We start from the raw sequence: 15,810 nt of genomic DNA, 5'->3' as shown, positions 1-15,810 counted from the left end.
AGATAATGCTGTAGTTGCAGTTTGCAGAGATCGCAGTCATTAAATAAAAAAAAACTTCGTGCTGTGTTTAAGGTCATCCAGCACGCACGTCTGCGGTCACGAGACCAAGCTGCTCACCAATCAGTTCAGCGTGTGCAACTCCTTCTGGTTCATCACTGGCACGTTCCTGAGGCAAGGCTCTGGACTGAATCCTAAGGTAATTTGACGTATAAGAAATCGATGAACTACGGCTGCATACACGAAAGAGCATGACTCATTGTCACATTCTGTCTGAGCCAAGCGAGTAAACGAGAGCATTGAACTAGCGACAAAGAGGCACCTTGAAAGTTCGGCTTGTTGTTGTAAAATCCATATATCGACTTTACAGACAAAATTTATTTAGGAATCAGTACATTCGATAAAACGGAGCCCATATAGGACAGGATAGGAGTACTATATGTTCTGTGCATGTATCTATCGATCACAGTTAGTTGTCTCTAAAACTACCAGACCGATTAAGTTTAAACTAATTGGTACACATCATCATCATATCAGCCGATGGACGTCCACTGCAGGACCGCCTTATGTAGGGAGTTACAGACATCACGATCCTGAGCTGCCTGCATCCAGCCAATCCCTGCGACTCGCTTGATGTTGCCAGTCCACCTGGTGGGGGGTCGACCAACATTGCGCTTTCTAGTGCGGTGTTGCTCCTCGAACTATGTGCCCCACCCATTGCCACTTCAGCTTCGCGACCCATTGAGCAATGTCGGTGACTTAGATTCTACACCACATATCAATTACTGTTTTGCTAACTGTAGTGTATATCAAACGAAAGGGCTTGTTGTGAAGATTGTTAACCGATTTTTTTGTAATTTCAACAAAAGTATCTTTCAAGTTATCAATCAAAGAATTACCATCCCCATCACTTGTCTCTGTAACTCCTTTTATTATTCTTTCAACAACAAGAATACAATAGGAAATTCAAGAATATCCTGCTATAAAAATCATGCTTACGTAGAATGGTGACAAAAATACTGGCTACTTTTCCTTTGCGCAAAAAATGAGCCAGCCCTTCTGTCACCAGTCGAGGCAACTAGTCGCGGTGATATAATTCAGATTTTTTTGGCACTGCGACTCCGACTCCATGGCCCAAGAGTCTCCACGGCAAAAGGAACCTTTTTCCTGATTACTTTAATCTTAAAATGATATCGCAGGCAACGTCGACGCGCATAGTGGGCGGCATCTGGTGGTTCTTCACCCTCATCATCCTGTCGTCGTACACCGCCAACCTGGCCGCCTTCCTCACTGTGGAGCGCACCGTGCTGCCCATCCAGAGCGCTGCCGACCTGGCGGCGCAGACCAGCGTGCAGTACGGCACGCTCAGCGGCGGCTCCACCATGACTTTCTTCAGAGTGAGTCGACTTCATTGCCTCTCACCTGTTATATCTTAGCATTCCATGGATTCACCGTGCAGGTACCGGATCCATCGTGTGGTAGAGAGAAAAATTCCGAGCAGAGTCCTGGACTTGTGACCAACGGTGTAGGGTTAAGGATTTAAAATCGATCCCTTCTCCGCTCGTGTTGTTCTCCCTGCCGCCAAATTTGGTAAGATCCTATTAGAGGGGCTTTAGATATCCGTTCTGATATAGAACTTGTGGTAGTTCTAGTGAGGCCAAGGTCTTTTGCTGGTAATCCCCTAGCATCAGACTACGGCATACAGACTAACCACATAGGCATTTAAAGGCTTTGTCTATACTTCTGTAGTTACTCCTCTCTCTCTCTCTCTGGATCTACTGAACCGATTTTGAAAATACTTGTATACTACTAGAAAGCCACGTTACTTGTGAATGTCCTAGGGTAAATTTTATTTCCATATTCTCACGGGAACGGGTGCGGGTAGTTCATTATGATCATATCAGCCGATGGACGTCCACTAGGCATAGGCCTTTTGTAGTGACTTCACGATACTGAGCCGCCTGCATCCAGCGAATGTCTGCGACTCGCTTGATGTCGTCAGTCCACCTGGTGGAGAGTCGACCAACACTTTCTAGTGCGGGGTCGCCATTCCAACACCTTGGAACCCCAACGTCCATCGGCTCTTCGAACTATGTGCCCCACCCATTGCTACTTCAGCTCGACACTAAAGCAAGTTAGTAAGTCAAAGTTAACATAAATTCCAGGATTCCAACATCGACATCTACCAGAAGATGTGGCAGCACATGTCGACGGCGTCCCCGCCAGCGCTGGTCTCGTCCTACGAGGAAGGCGTCCGACGGGTGCTGGGCGGCAACTACGCGTTCCTCATGGAGTCCACCATGTTGGACCATCGCGTGCAGCGGGACTGCAACTTGACGCAGATCGGTGGACTGTTGGACTCTAAGGTATCCTGCCCTTTTAAAAAAGTAATCACCTCGATTCTATAGCGTTACACAGTCGTCGTGTTAGTTATTTTAAGTTCAACTGTCGAAGAATATTTAGGATTCCAAGACAAATTTAACGGTTCAGCGGTTTGGAAGATATCAATCGGGTAAAAAACAAACACAGGGTCAGTTACATCTCCTCCATCCTTTTATTGTTTGACAAAATGGACAGGACTTTAATGAAATGAAAATGAAAATGAAAATATACTTTATTGTACACCACACAGAAACATACGATACAGAAAAATAATGGAAAGAAAGAAAATGCACAATAGGCGGCCTTATCGCTAAAAAGCGATCTCTTCCAGGCAACCTAACGAAGAAACTAATAATAAAAATTTTAAAGATATACTTTACTGAAATACATACATAGATTTAGCTATAAAACATACTAGCTGCCACCGCGCGGTTTCACCCGCGTGGTTCCCGTTCCCGTAGGAATACGGGGATAATTTATAGCCTATAGCCTTCCTCGATAAATGGGCTATCCAACACTGAAAGAATTTTTCAAATCGGACCAGTAGTTCCAGAGATTATCGCGTTCAATCAAACAAACAAACAAACAAACAAACAAACAAACAAACTCTTCAGCTTTATAATATTAGTATAGATTGATTATCTTTCTACAAACGGTAACGCTTCGAAAACTAAAAAATATTGGCACTCACTAATTGATAGATGATCACGTAGGTAACCTATCGATAACTAACGTCATCACCATACATTGTTCCTGTTTTTAAAGCGTTAGCGTTTGTAGAAAAGGAGTCGATATGTAACTTGGCTAGAGGCCCTGTTCGGGATCCGCACCAGAGAGAATTAAAACAACCAAGGCCGCTCCAATCTCATTTATTGTAAAAAAAAACTTCCCCTATAACTTCCCCTAGTAAGCACCACTCCATGTCGCGATACAAACTACTTACACTGCCATCTATCGGCACATCGCTAAACCTAATTAAAAATAATCGATACACCGCCCCTCGTATGGTCGATTATACAGGCCCTAAACTCATATTTTCATTATAAATTTGTGGTTGAAGATTATATTACAGTTTACTTCCTATTTCCTCGATATTATATTTTCTGTAGTTTAGATTTTATGATATACATATTAATCAAAATTGTTTTGAAAAAAATGTCTGTAACTATTTCCCTGTCCTATTCCTCCCTGTCAGGGTTACGGTATAGCGACATGGAAAGGCAGCCCCTGGAGGGACAGGATCTCGCTGGCGATCCTGGAACTGCAGGAGAAGGGGGTCATCCAGATCCTCTACGACAAGTGGTGGAAGAACACGGGGGATGTCTGCAACAGAGACGGCAAGGACAGCAAGGCTAACCCCCTGGGCGTGCAGAATATTGGTAAATTCATTACCCCTACCTCGAGGGGGGATGAAACTCTATTTTCTTACTTCTACGAGTAGCAAACACCCCGCGGTCTTACCGTAGTTCCGTTCCTGCGAAAATGTGGAGATTTATATACCCTGTATTAGTTGCTAATAATGTCGCTTTGCATTAGTGAAAGAATTTTTAAAATTAGTTCAGTCGTTTAGGCTTGAAAGCATAACAAACAAGCGCAAAGGAACATGACACTTTGGATATGCAGGAGGTATTCAAGGTAAGGTATTTCTTATTCGCCTATACCTACCATCCTACCTCTTCATAGTATTAACTTGTACCCATTCATAGTAGTATAGTAGTTTACTCGTGTGCCGTGATTTTGAACGAAACAAACTAAAATGGTGGCAGGTCTAATTATCTCAGCTTGCAAACATAAAAAATCCAACTATTTTATTGTGTTTATTTTGAGTCCATGATAGCCCAGTGGATATGACCTCTGCCTCCGATTCCGTAGGGTGTGGGTTCGAATCCGGTCCGGGGCACGCACCTCCAACTTTTCAGTTGTGCATTTTAAGAAATTAAATATCACGTGTCTCAAACGGTGAAGGAAAACATCGTGAGGAAACCTGCAGCACCTGAGAATTTCTTAATTCTCTGGGTGTGTGAAGTCTGCCAATCTGCATTAGGCCTATAGGCGTGGTGGACTATAATGGCCTAACCCCTCTCATTGAGAGGAGCAAGAGTCCTCGAGCTCAGCAGTGAGCCGTATATGGGTTGATAACGATGAAACAGATGAGTCAAGGTAATGTAATAATAAGATCTTAGAGTTATGGTGTTTCTTCGAATCTTTTGTAGCAATACTGTTAAACGTTCTTCTTCTTTCTTCTTCTAGTGCAGCTAGTTCCAAGGTAGTAGTTCTTCCAGTGATGTATTCACAGTTCTGGATGTGCCAGGTGGGGTGTTCGTGACTCTGCTGTGCGGGCTGGTGCTGGCCATCGTGGTCGCCATCTTGGAGTTCTGCTGGAACACCAAGAAGAATGCCTCGCAGGGCCGCCAGTCACTGTGCAGTGAGATGGGACAGGTTAGTTACTATGAACCCTATTGCTAGGCCAATAAAGTTCTTTATTGTATAGTACAGTAGTGTAGGTATAAACAAAAAATTGTAGTACTATGAACCCTGTTGCTAGGTCTTAAGGTTCATATTTGTATGGTAAATTACTTGTAGTTATAATCAAAAGATTGCAGTGACATAGGACAGGTCAGTGTGAGAGGGGCGCCGTTATTTTAAATACTATTCCTCGATGCATAAGGTTCATAATTGTATGGTAAGGTATATTTGTTTATACCTACACGTGCGGGCTGTTCCTTGTGATCGTAGTCTTCTATTGGAACACCAAGAAGAACGCATCGCAGTCGCTGTGCAGCGAGATGGGACAGATCAGTTACTATGAACCTTATTGATACGTTACATAAAGTTCTTAATTGTATGGTAAAGTAGTGTAGGTATAAACAAAAGGTTGTTTAACTATGAACCTTGTTGCTAGGTTTTTAAGGTTCATATTTGTATGGTAAAGTACTTGTGGGTACATTTATTTATACCTACACCTGCGGGCTGGTGTAGGCCATCGTGGTCGCCATGTTGGAGTTCTGTTGAAACACCAAGAAGAACGCGTCGCAAGGCCGCCAGTCACTGTGTAGTGAGATGGGACAGGTCAGTTATTATGAACCCTATTGCTTGGTACTTAAAGTTCTTAATTGTACAGTAGTGTAGGTATAAACAAAAGGTTATAACTATGAACCCTGTTGCTAGGTTTTTAATGTATATCGGAAAACAGACTAAATCCCACACTCTGATTTCGGGGGTACTCGATCCTACGGTCCAAATATCGGGATCTCGTATTCCATGCACTGATATCGTATACTGTGCATTGTTATCGTGGTATGTCTGACGTCAGGGATGGCAAATAAACAAACTAACACTATTAATGATTACCGTAACGATCACATGACTTACTTCTACAGGACTACCCACTAATTACACTATTGATCAAGTATATCGTATACTATCAGATGGGAACCAGAGTAAACTATCGTACGGCAGGGAGTCAAACACGAGCGGATTTCGGACTTGCGACCGATGGTAGTAGGGGTTAAGGGACCCTTTATCGCTTTCCTTCTCCACTCGTGTTGCCTCCCAGCCAAGTAGCTAAGAATGCAATGGCCTGACAATAACTGACTCAATCACTACCTAACCAACTCGAGCCAACTCAAGTCCTCAGCTGAATCAACCTGAGACCTACCGCTCTTCGCTTTCTCAGAGATCGTCAACTTCACCAAAGCGACTGTCAACTGTCGACGACAGCCTTCCTCGTACACATTTATATTGTAAAATACTTGTAGATATAAACAAAATTATGCAGTGAGATGGAATGGGTCAGTTACCGAACCGAATGACTGAACGATCCTCTCGCAGGAGACGCCCTTAGTCGTTCTTTTGCTTTCGGCGACTGCGCTCGCCCTGAACCTCCGGTGATGCCGTGATGATAAACGGAATAATTTTCTGTGCAGGAGTTGAGAACAGCCATGAGAGGCGGTTCCTCCAGAACAGTGCTGAGGCCAGGGTGCACCAGGTGCTCCCCCGGCACCCACGTGCCGCCAGCGCCTGGCAGATATGAGGTCAGTTCCTGTAGCAGATGAGGGTTCCCCCAGGATAGTGCCTTGACCTCAATCAATAGAGTAACGATTAAGCTTGCTTCACCATTAACAACTCATATTCGGTTTACTTTTGAGCACAAGTCTTCTCTCAGAATAAGAGATGTTAGGCTAATAGTCCACCATGCTGGTCCAATGCTGAAAAGTTGGAGGTTGCATGCCTTCGAATCGTAGGCAGAACTCATATCCATTGGGCCGTTTTAGAATGCTTGCTCAGAATGTGCCTATATATTCACTCTGGCTTTAAAGTGTTCCAACAATTTCATGAACCACTAGAAACTACCTCAAACGGACGGCCTAAGTTTAATTAGGTACCTACCACTAAAACCGTCGTAATTCTTTTAGACCGAAGACTTTTGTTTAATAAATCATAATTATAATAAAATAGGTAAGTATTTAAAATGAATTCATCAAAAAATCATTCTTCCAGATTTCTGTCGGACGGTTTTAATCTTATGAACCAACAAAACCCGTCCTACCTGTTCCAGACGGACGCTTTGGACATTATGAACCACTTACACTTATCCCACCTGTTACAGACAGACGCTTTGAACATTAAGAACCACTTAAACGTGTCTTACCTGTTCCAGACAGACGCTTTGAAAATTAAGAACCACTTAAACGTGTCCTACCTGTTCCAGACGGACACTTTGAACATTAAGAACCACTTAAACGTGTCCTACCTGTTCCAGACGGACACTTTGAACATTAAGAACCACTTAAACGTGTCCTACCTGTTCCAGACGGACACTTTGAACATTAAGAACCACTTAAACGTGTCCTACCTGTTCCAGACGGACACTTTGAACATTAAGAACCACTTAAACGTGTCCTACCTGTTCCAGACGGACACTTTGAACAATAAGAACCACTTAAACGTGTCCTACCGGTTCCAGACGGACACTTTGAAAATTAAGAACCACTTAAACGTGTCCTACCTGTTCCAGACGGACACTTTGAACATTAAGAACCACTTAAACGTGTCCTACCTGTTCCAGACGGACACTTTGAACATTATGAACCACTTAAACGGGTCCTACCTGTTCCAGACGGACGGGTCCAGCACCGTGGAGCTCCGCGAGCTGCGCTGGTCATAGCGCACGGCGCGGCGCGGGGCGTCCGCGCCCGCCTCCCCCGCGCCCGCGCGCCTCGCCCCCCGCCCCGCCGCGCTACGACACCCTTGCAGTTAGTTATTTCCCATATATCTATACTAATATTATAAAGCTGAAGAGTTTGTTTGGTTGAACGCGCTAATCTCAGGAACTACTGGTCCGATTTGAAAAATTCTTTCAGTGTTAGATAGCTCATTTATCGAGGAAGGCTATAGGCTATATATTGTCCCCGTATTCTATTCGTGTTCGAATCACGCGGCTGAAAGCGCGCGGCGTCAGCTAGTTTTAAATATGACCGATATTCTTATTTCCCTCCTAATTTTCTGTTAGGAGTGGGTACGACAATAGACTAGCGGGGATCGAACTAACCACGACCTCTCGATGAATCCAGTCTTTACCGTTGAGCTATTGAGTGTTCACTGCCTGCCTGTGTAGATTGTGCGGAAGTGGATGACTGTCGGGTCATTGTCTTTTTTTTATACTTTACAAGTTAGCCCTTGACTACAATCTCACCTGATGGTAAGTAATCTAAGATGTAATCGGGCTGACTTGTTAGGAGGAGGATAAAAATCCACACCTCTTTCGGTTTCTACATAACATCGTACCGGAACGCTAAATCGCTTGGCGGTACGTCTTTGTCGGTAGGGTGGTAACTAGCCACTCCCACCAACCAGGCCTGGACCAATCAAGAAAACCTCAATCGGCCCAGCCGGGGATCGAGCCGAATTACTCGTAATATAGATTAGGGACAACTGTACTCAATTGAGTACAGCGACTTATTCTAATGGGTTAGTAACATTGAACGTATCTTTTTACAGATTCCGTGGGTACTATAAGAAGGACCACGTCCTACGTGCTAAAGGATCCCAAAGAGAAGAAGCATGTTCAGATCGTTGCGTAGTCTAGCGTAGATATAGTCTTAGCTTTTATACAAATACCATTGATATACAAAAACTTAGATTGCATACAGAGACGAATATCTATGCATGTATCTGCAAAGAAATAAATTGATTGATTGATTGATTCCATGGATTCACCGGGTCCATCGCGTGGCTGAGAAAAAATTATATAACCTAAACTAGCAAGCGCCCGCGACTTCGTCCGCTTGCAATTAAGTTTTTCACAAATCCCGCGGGAATCATAGATTTTTCCGAGATGAAAGTAGCCTACGTGTTAATCCAGAGTAAAATCTATTTTCATTCCAAATTTCAGTCAAATCGCCGCAAAATTGACAAAGTTTCATACAAACTTTCATCCCCTATTTTATCCCCTTGGGGGTAGAATTATTCAAAGTGCTTACTTAGCGGATGCCTACGCCATAACATCTACCTGCATGCCAATTTTCAGCCTGATCCGTCCAGTGGTTTGAGCTGTGCGTTGATAGATCACTATGTCAGTCAGTCACCTTTGAGTTTTATACAGGGTTAATTTTCGTAAATTTGCAATAATTTCAGAAATAACTTAGAATCGATAATACTATCGATCTATGATTTCAAAAACCCTCCTTAATTTTGACATTTTTTGAAATAATTTTTCCATGAAAATACACAATGTATGGACATAGTGTATCACTGCAAAATCCAGCCGCGTAAAGATACCTAACTATCGCAAGGAAGCGGCTGGTAAGTAGGTAACTGTCTCTAGTCAAAACAAGTAGGTAGGTGTAGGTCCCACGTGTAAACAATCTTATCGCTCCAACCTTTTCGTCTTGCCGACAACAAACGCACCGCACCGCGGGCGCACGGTACGGGAGAAGGGGAGAGGGCGGCTTTTGTTTTAAATTATTGAATTGAATCAGTCAGTTACGTTCGTGTCCTTGACCTAATTACTGCGCGTGCTTGCAAAGTTTTAAGTTTTTAATTAAGTGACCCGTAACCGTTATGTCTCGATCAGTGTACTCAAATCGAGAATCTTATGAAATGGTGCGCTGTTACAATTTAAGTGGTGAAAGCTTAGTTCGCGCGCAAGTGTTATATCGGACTGAAAGCATACCTCGGCTGCAGAGACAAGGCTTAAACCCCAGGCTGCCATCTAGAGCCACAATTTTAGCGGCAACGCAAAGACTGTTAGATTACGGGCAGTTTACCACACCTAGACATGCTAGTGGTAGAGGAGTGGCCAGCTAGGTCTCCAGACTTAACCCCACTTGATTTTTACTTGTGGGGTGAAATGAAGAGACGTGTCTATGTGGAAGAGGCACAAAGTGTTGATAATCTGCGTGACAAAATAAGTGCAGCCTTTAATGATATTAAAAGTGACACAGAAACACTTAATTTAATAAAAAACAATTTAGGCAAACGTGCCCGTTTGTGTGTTCAACGAAATGGCCTACATTTTGAGCAACTTTTAAAAATTCATAAATAAACTAAATAGGTACTTAGACAATATTAATGATTAACCTGCCTGCAATTATTTATCATCTAAGTAATTGTGTTTTTCGTGTTAAATTGTTATCATAACTTTTTAAAAATATCTAATAATAAAAGACATTACGTACTTTACCCATCTTCTTAGTTAGTTTTTAATAATTGATGAGTGATCGCTAGACACTAGGTTAGTCGTGTAGGTACTTGAGCCCAGCTGATCGCATCGCGTCGAACGAGAACCGCACCGGGCGGCGAGAGAGCATTGAACTTGATTTTTAGGTAAGTGCCTACAGCATATTAGACTCATATCTTACCTACTAGTACTCTACCTACAATGTACAGTGCCCTTGAGTTTTTAAGAATTAGGATTTCATTGGGAATTTTTCAAATCCTTGTAACTTAAAAACTACCATGATTTATGCAATAATTTTCAAATTGTATTTTTATTTTGCTTTTTAAATTTAAAATTCAAAATAATGAAAGTCTATGAAAATTAACCCTGTATATTTAGATTTAAAAATATATCTCAATAAATCTGGTTCATACATGAAAATATGCTTGATGTATGAACCAGATATAATATCTTCCTACTAATATTATAAACGCGAAAGTTTGTATGGATGTTTGTTACTCTTTAACGTCGCAACTACTTAATCGATTTGGTTGAAATTTAAAACGAAGATAGATAACACCCTAAATTAACACAAGCTACTTTTCATACCGCAAAAATTCATAGTTCCCACGGGATTTGTGAAAGAGAATTCCACGCGGACGAAATCGCGGGCAAATCGTCACTATCACAAAATATTGAAAACCGCTTGACATATAAAGATGAAATTCGGCAGGGAGGTAGTTTAGTAGACGTCCGCTGGTTTAAGGCCTGCTTAAAAGAAGTCTAAGCCCCTAGGACCCCCAGGGGATCACCCTCTGAGTGTCTAATTCTCAAACAAATAGAGGTTAAATTCGACACTCAGCGGCTGAATGATCCACTGGGGGTACCCCTACAATGTCTACGAATTCCTCTGTAATAGTGAACGATAGTGTTGCGATACACAAAAACAACCATCTGTGCACAACGTTTTCAAAAGAGACCCAGCTTCCTTGGTAAAATTTCCTTTATTAGAATGTTGTATCTATGATTTTTGTATATCAATGGTATACAAATAAAAGTAATATACTGGATGCATTGTAAAATATTGGATGAGTATTTGAAAACGTGTTCTAGGATAACAATAATTCAGCTGACGTTGAAGTTGTTTTTTACATTTTGTTAGTTTTTAAACGACTTCAAAAAGGACGAAAAAGGCTGCAAAAAACAAAAAATTCGTAGCTGATTATATTTTTTTTTTTGTTTCACCGATTGACACTCACTTATATGATTTTTTTTATCGTGATCCCTTCGTAAAGTAATTTTGACTGACTGACTGACTTTTGAACATGTTCTAATAAACTAAAATGCAAATATATAATTGATCCAGCAATTGAACTAAAATCTGCAGCCGGCTTATTCACTAATTATGGACTTTATTAACAACCTGTTAAAATAAACAAGAAATTAAATGTCAAATGTCATCTACCTACTGTATGATATCTACGAAGGGTTGTCAGTAGACACCGGATGACATTTGTTACAAAGGTGTCCTAAAGTCCCAATTTTGTACGGAGGCTGGGCCTTTATTCCGAGTGTCAACTAAGCAGAACAAATTATGTTTATCTTAAAAGAATATAAAATATAGGGAAATTAAAACCAAAAAAAAAAAAAATTTTTGGAACCCGCATTTTTTTAAAATGACTTGTATAAAATGTTATTTTTTTGTTAGCTGGCAACATTAATCAAGACTTTTTATAATGGCAGCATACTTGTAACTCACACACTGGCAGATATTTATCAGTGATCTTCGAGTAATAGCATTCGTTTATGGCGTTTTTAAAGCAATTTAAGGATTTTTTTTTGTTGATTGCTTCTGTCTACGAATTAATGATTCTTTTTCACTTGTCTTATTGACATTTGACAATATTTGACATTGACAGCCTACACCAGATATGAATTAAATTCCAGGTGTTTTTATTGGCTGTTTTGAAAACTTACTGTATTGTCTATGTTTAATTTGTAGACAAGGGAGCGAAACAAAAAAAATATTTATCCAATTAATTGGGGTTCCAAAAATTCTGAAAATTATTTTCTCAACAGTAATTTGTATCTTCTATCCGTGAAAAATACTATTAACTTACTTTATATAATAAAGGCCCATTTTGGGACATGTCCTTTGATGTTAGTGAATTACCCTGAAGATCTTAACGAAAATTACAACAAATGAATGTTTGCTGGTTATAGACCTCTATTTATTTATTCAAACTATTTTTATTTATTTATTTTGTACAAAAAGAAGTTGAGATTATCTCAGATATGCTATTTTGTGTTAAATATTTTCATTGAAATTAATATTGTTAAGAATTGGCGTCTGTACTACCTTAATGTTAAGTGTTATAAAATCGCTAGAAAATTTAACATAACTTCGTATAGGTTAAGAATAGTTCAGTAAATTTTATACGTTATTATTATATCTGTATACATAATTATATAATTATATATAAAATATGATGTTAGTATAAATCTAAAAGTGTGTGTCAGACTTAATCATCGAAGTATAAACCGTTTTTTTTTTCTTTTAATTCTTCGGGAGCCGAATTTTCCTGTGCAGAGTGGATATGACCTTTGCCTACGATTCGGAGGGTGTGGGTTCGAATCCATGCACCTCCAACTTTTCAGTTGTGTGTATTTTAAAAAAATTTAATTTCTTGTGTCTTTCTCCACGTGTCTCAAATGGTGAAGGAAAACATCGTGAGGAAACCAGCATAGCTGAGAAATTCTATGTTCTCTACGTGTGTGAAGTCTGCTAATCCGCATTGGGCCAGCGTGGTGGACTATTGGCTTAACCCCTATACTATATTCCATGCCATAGATATGCTATATGGAGTATTGAAACAGAAGAATGGTAACGCATAAACTGCATGTGTTCAAAAATGAAAGAACCTTTTTTTTTGCTTCCACAGTATTTATTACATTAACAGAAAAGTATTGTTTGCATTGCTGTTTTCGAGTGAATAACGTAGCTTTTGTAACCTTGTGATCCGATGCCACCTATGCTAACCACTGGATCAACAATGTTAGATGATGATACAAGAAATATTGGGGGATATAACATGTCTCGGAACCATAGGTCATCACTGGCAACACGCATTGTCTTTTTTGTCAAGACTTTTGTCATCAGGCACTGAGGAATTTTGGCAGTGATGACCTGTTGTTCAGAGACTTGGTCGCTAACTATGAGCTTTATTAAAAGGCTCAGAATCACACAGCGGGCGATGGAACAAGCTATGTTAGGAGTATCTCTGCGTGATCGAATCAGACATGAGGAGATCCGCAGAAGAACCAAAGTCACCGACATAGCATGAGTCGCGAAGCTGAAGTGACAATGGCGGGGCATATAGTTTGAAGAGTCGATAAACGTTAGGGTCCCAAAGCGCAGTGTTGATCGACCCCCCACTATGTGGACTGACGACATCAAGCGAGTCGCAGACATTCGCTGGATGCAGGCTCAGTATCGTGATGTTTGGAAGTCCCTACTAAAGGCCTATGTCCTGCAGTGGACGTCCATCGCCTGATATGATGATGATGATGATAGTTCGATATTGATCTATATCCCAATTTAAATTACAGCATTCGATAGTTATACGTTGATCAAGGACTATATTTACGAAATAATTGAAAAATTTACCATCCAAGACTGCTATGGAATATTTACAAAGAATTAAAAATAAGTTTTAATTAATTAATATATATAAAATATTATCATTACGTATGTGTGTTAAAATGTGTTAGGATTTTCTTGTACATACATTTCTTAAGTAGAAAATTTGTATACATGTGTGATTATTATATTATATATAAATATATAATATATTGAATGTTACGGCTAAACAATATAAATACGATTGGTTTAGGGTATTATTTATAATGCCCGGGAAATATGAATATAGATGGCATTTATTGAAAGGATATGGTCCATTTCGGGTCGACTCTTGTACCCCTATCATTAAAATTTAAAAAATACTAGGATTTTATTAAAATCTAATAAATATAACTAAATAAAAAGATATAAATAAAATTAAAACCCAAGTTTATGAGTTACATCAAGATGGCACCCATAAAGCAACTATGACATGACAATTGACAGCAAACGTCAATCGACTACTGTAATGAAAACGTCATCAATCCGCCATTATTACCCATTTAAAGTGTTGCATTTCTCGGGAGATAATGAATAATATTTCGAAAGAATTAAAGTAAATTCTTAGATTTGTATAATTAAAAATGGTTAAAAAACATATTTTCTTTTATTTCCTCCAGGGTATAGTGACTAATCCTCGGCTCCATACAATTTTGAACCATCTCTTTTAACGAAATCCCTAATCCTAATCCTAATGTCAAAATCTTGCTTTGCTACAATGTAATGTAATAGTCTTAATCTAACTTAAATTCTTTCCTAACTTTATCTAACTAGATAATAATGGCCATTGGTACATTTCCCGGGAATTATAGATGTTGCCCTATCAATCACTTAGTTCATAACATAACATAGTATTCTCTAGTGAAATGACGATATTTAATAATTTTAACGATGAGCTCAGCACCGTGCTGAGGTAGATACCTTATTTTCCAGGGTCATACACTTGTATTCTGACAGTTCTTTTAATACTTGTAATGTGTGTTGACAAATACAAAAATATTCTTATGTATTATATATTGTAAACCAAAGTTCGGACGGTGTGCAAAGTTAATTTTTGCCCGGCCAAGTACATAATAGAAAATGCATTTAACCTTCCTCGAGGTATTGCAGGCGTATAATATTATCTTTGAGATGACCAAAGTGTGCGTTGGACTCGCTCACTATAGTTTGGTTACTAAAGGTAGAGCTTGAAAACGCCGGAAAAAATATAAAAAAGATCTACTACTTAATGGTTGTTTAAAAACGCATATGTGTGAAACATTACAACGTATAAAAGTGTCAAACTGAGTAATTCCATTGCAGAATAATTTATGGATTTGTTTTCTATTGCGATTTCAGGTTCTACTTTCACTAGCCCAATTCTATCTGCTCATTTAAATGGCCCACTACTCCTGCAATCCTCCTTCCTTTTAGAGGAGGTGAGAAGGGTGAAGAGGTTAATGGGCTTAAGATGAATATTTGACTCTGTTAATCAATATTATGTTAATGACCGGGCAAGAGACTCTGCCGTGACATGTGTGTGTGTAATTTGGTTGTAGCCCGTTGGATCAGCTTCCACCTTCACACAGGAAGTAAAACTATAAGAAATGTAAACAGTAATTGTTATCAATTGTAAATTATAATACTGTATGACTTTTTCAAAAGAGCAACTGTTGAGTTTCTTGCCGGTATCTTCTCAGCAGAACCTGCCTTCCGAACCGGTGGTAGAATCTTTACAAATAGTCAACTGACGTGTCAAAAGAGCTTGTAAACTGAGCCTACTTGAAATAAATGATTTTTTTTAATATCACTAATTTCTCAACTTCGGGCTATCATTTCAAGAAAAGTCCAATCTTTTGTGGCACGGCCTAAGATTTAAACTCATAACGCTACTATCATAGCCACTAGGACAATGAGAAAGTCGTAAATCGAAATGCATAGAATGGATTTCCGGGCAAATTTAACTTTGCAAACTCTTTGCCCTTTAGCCGTAACATAACATGAAGGCGCTGTTATATATGTATGTCAGACTATGTGTTCGTTTACTGTTTACAGTGTTGTGGTGAATAATTTGGGTTTTATTACAAAAATAAATGATAAAAAGTTAAATTGA

At 39.7% G+C, this 15,810-nt stretch overlaps 1 protein-coding gene across 1 annotated transcript in view; it reads left to right on the top strand.

Moving 5' to 3' along the window:
- The window catches only part of LOC112052951 (glutamate receptor ionotropic, kainate 2), a 50,184-nt gene extending 34,374 nt beyond the window's left edge, over positions 1 to 15,810 (top strand). Inside the window, exons 14-21 of the mRNA XM_024092201.2 lie at positions 73 to 196; positions 1,197 to 1,394; positions 2,163 to 2,363; positions 3,575 to 3,758; positions 4,691 to 4,818; positions 6,306 to 6,413; positions 7,499 to 7,634; positions 8,380 to 15,810. Coding sequence (XP_023947969.1) covers positions 73 to 196; positions 1,197 to 1,394; positions 2,163 to 2,363; positions 3,575 to 3,758; positions 4,691 to 4,818; positions 6,306 to 6,413; positions 7,499 to 7,546 — 991 coding nt within the window. The 3' untranslated portion in view covers positions 7,547 to 7,634; positions 8,380 to 15,810. The remainder of the gene's footprint in view (positions 1 to 72; positions 197 to 1,196; positions 1,395 to 2,162; positions 2,364 to 3,574; positions 3,759 to 4,690; positions 4,819 to 6,305; positions 6,414 to 7,498; positions 7,635 to 8,379) is intronic.

This window comes from Bicyclus anynana, chromosome 26 (assembly GCF_947172395.1).
Source record: "Bicyclus anynana chromosome 26, ilBicAnyn1.1, whole genome shotgun sequence".
Lineage (NCBI taxonomy): Eukaryota > Metazoa > Arthropoda > Insecta > Lepidoptera > Nymphalidae > Bicyclus > Bicyclus anynana.
This window is presented reverse-complemented; position numbering and strand designations above follow the sequence as displayed.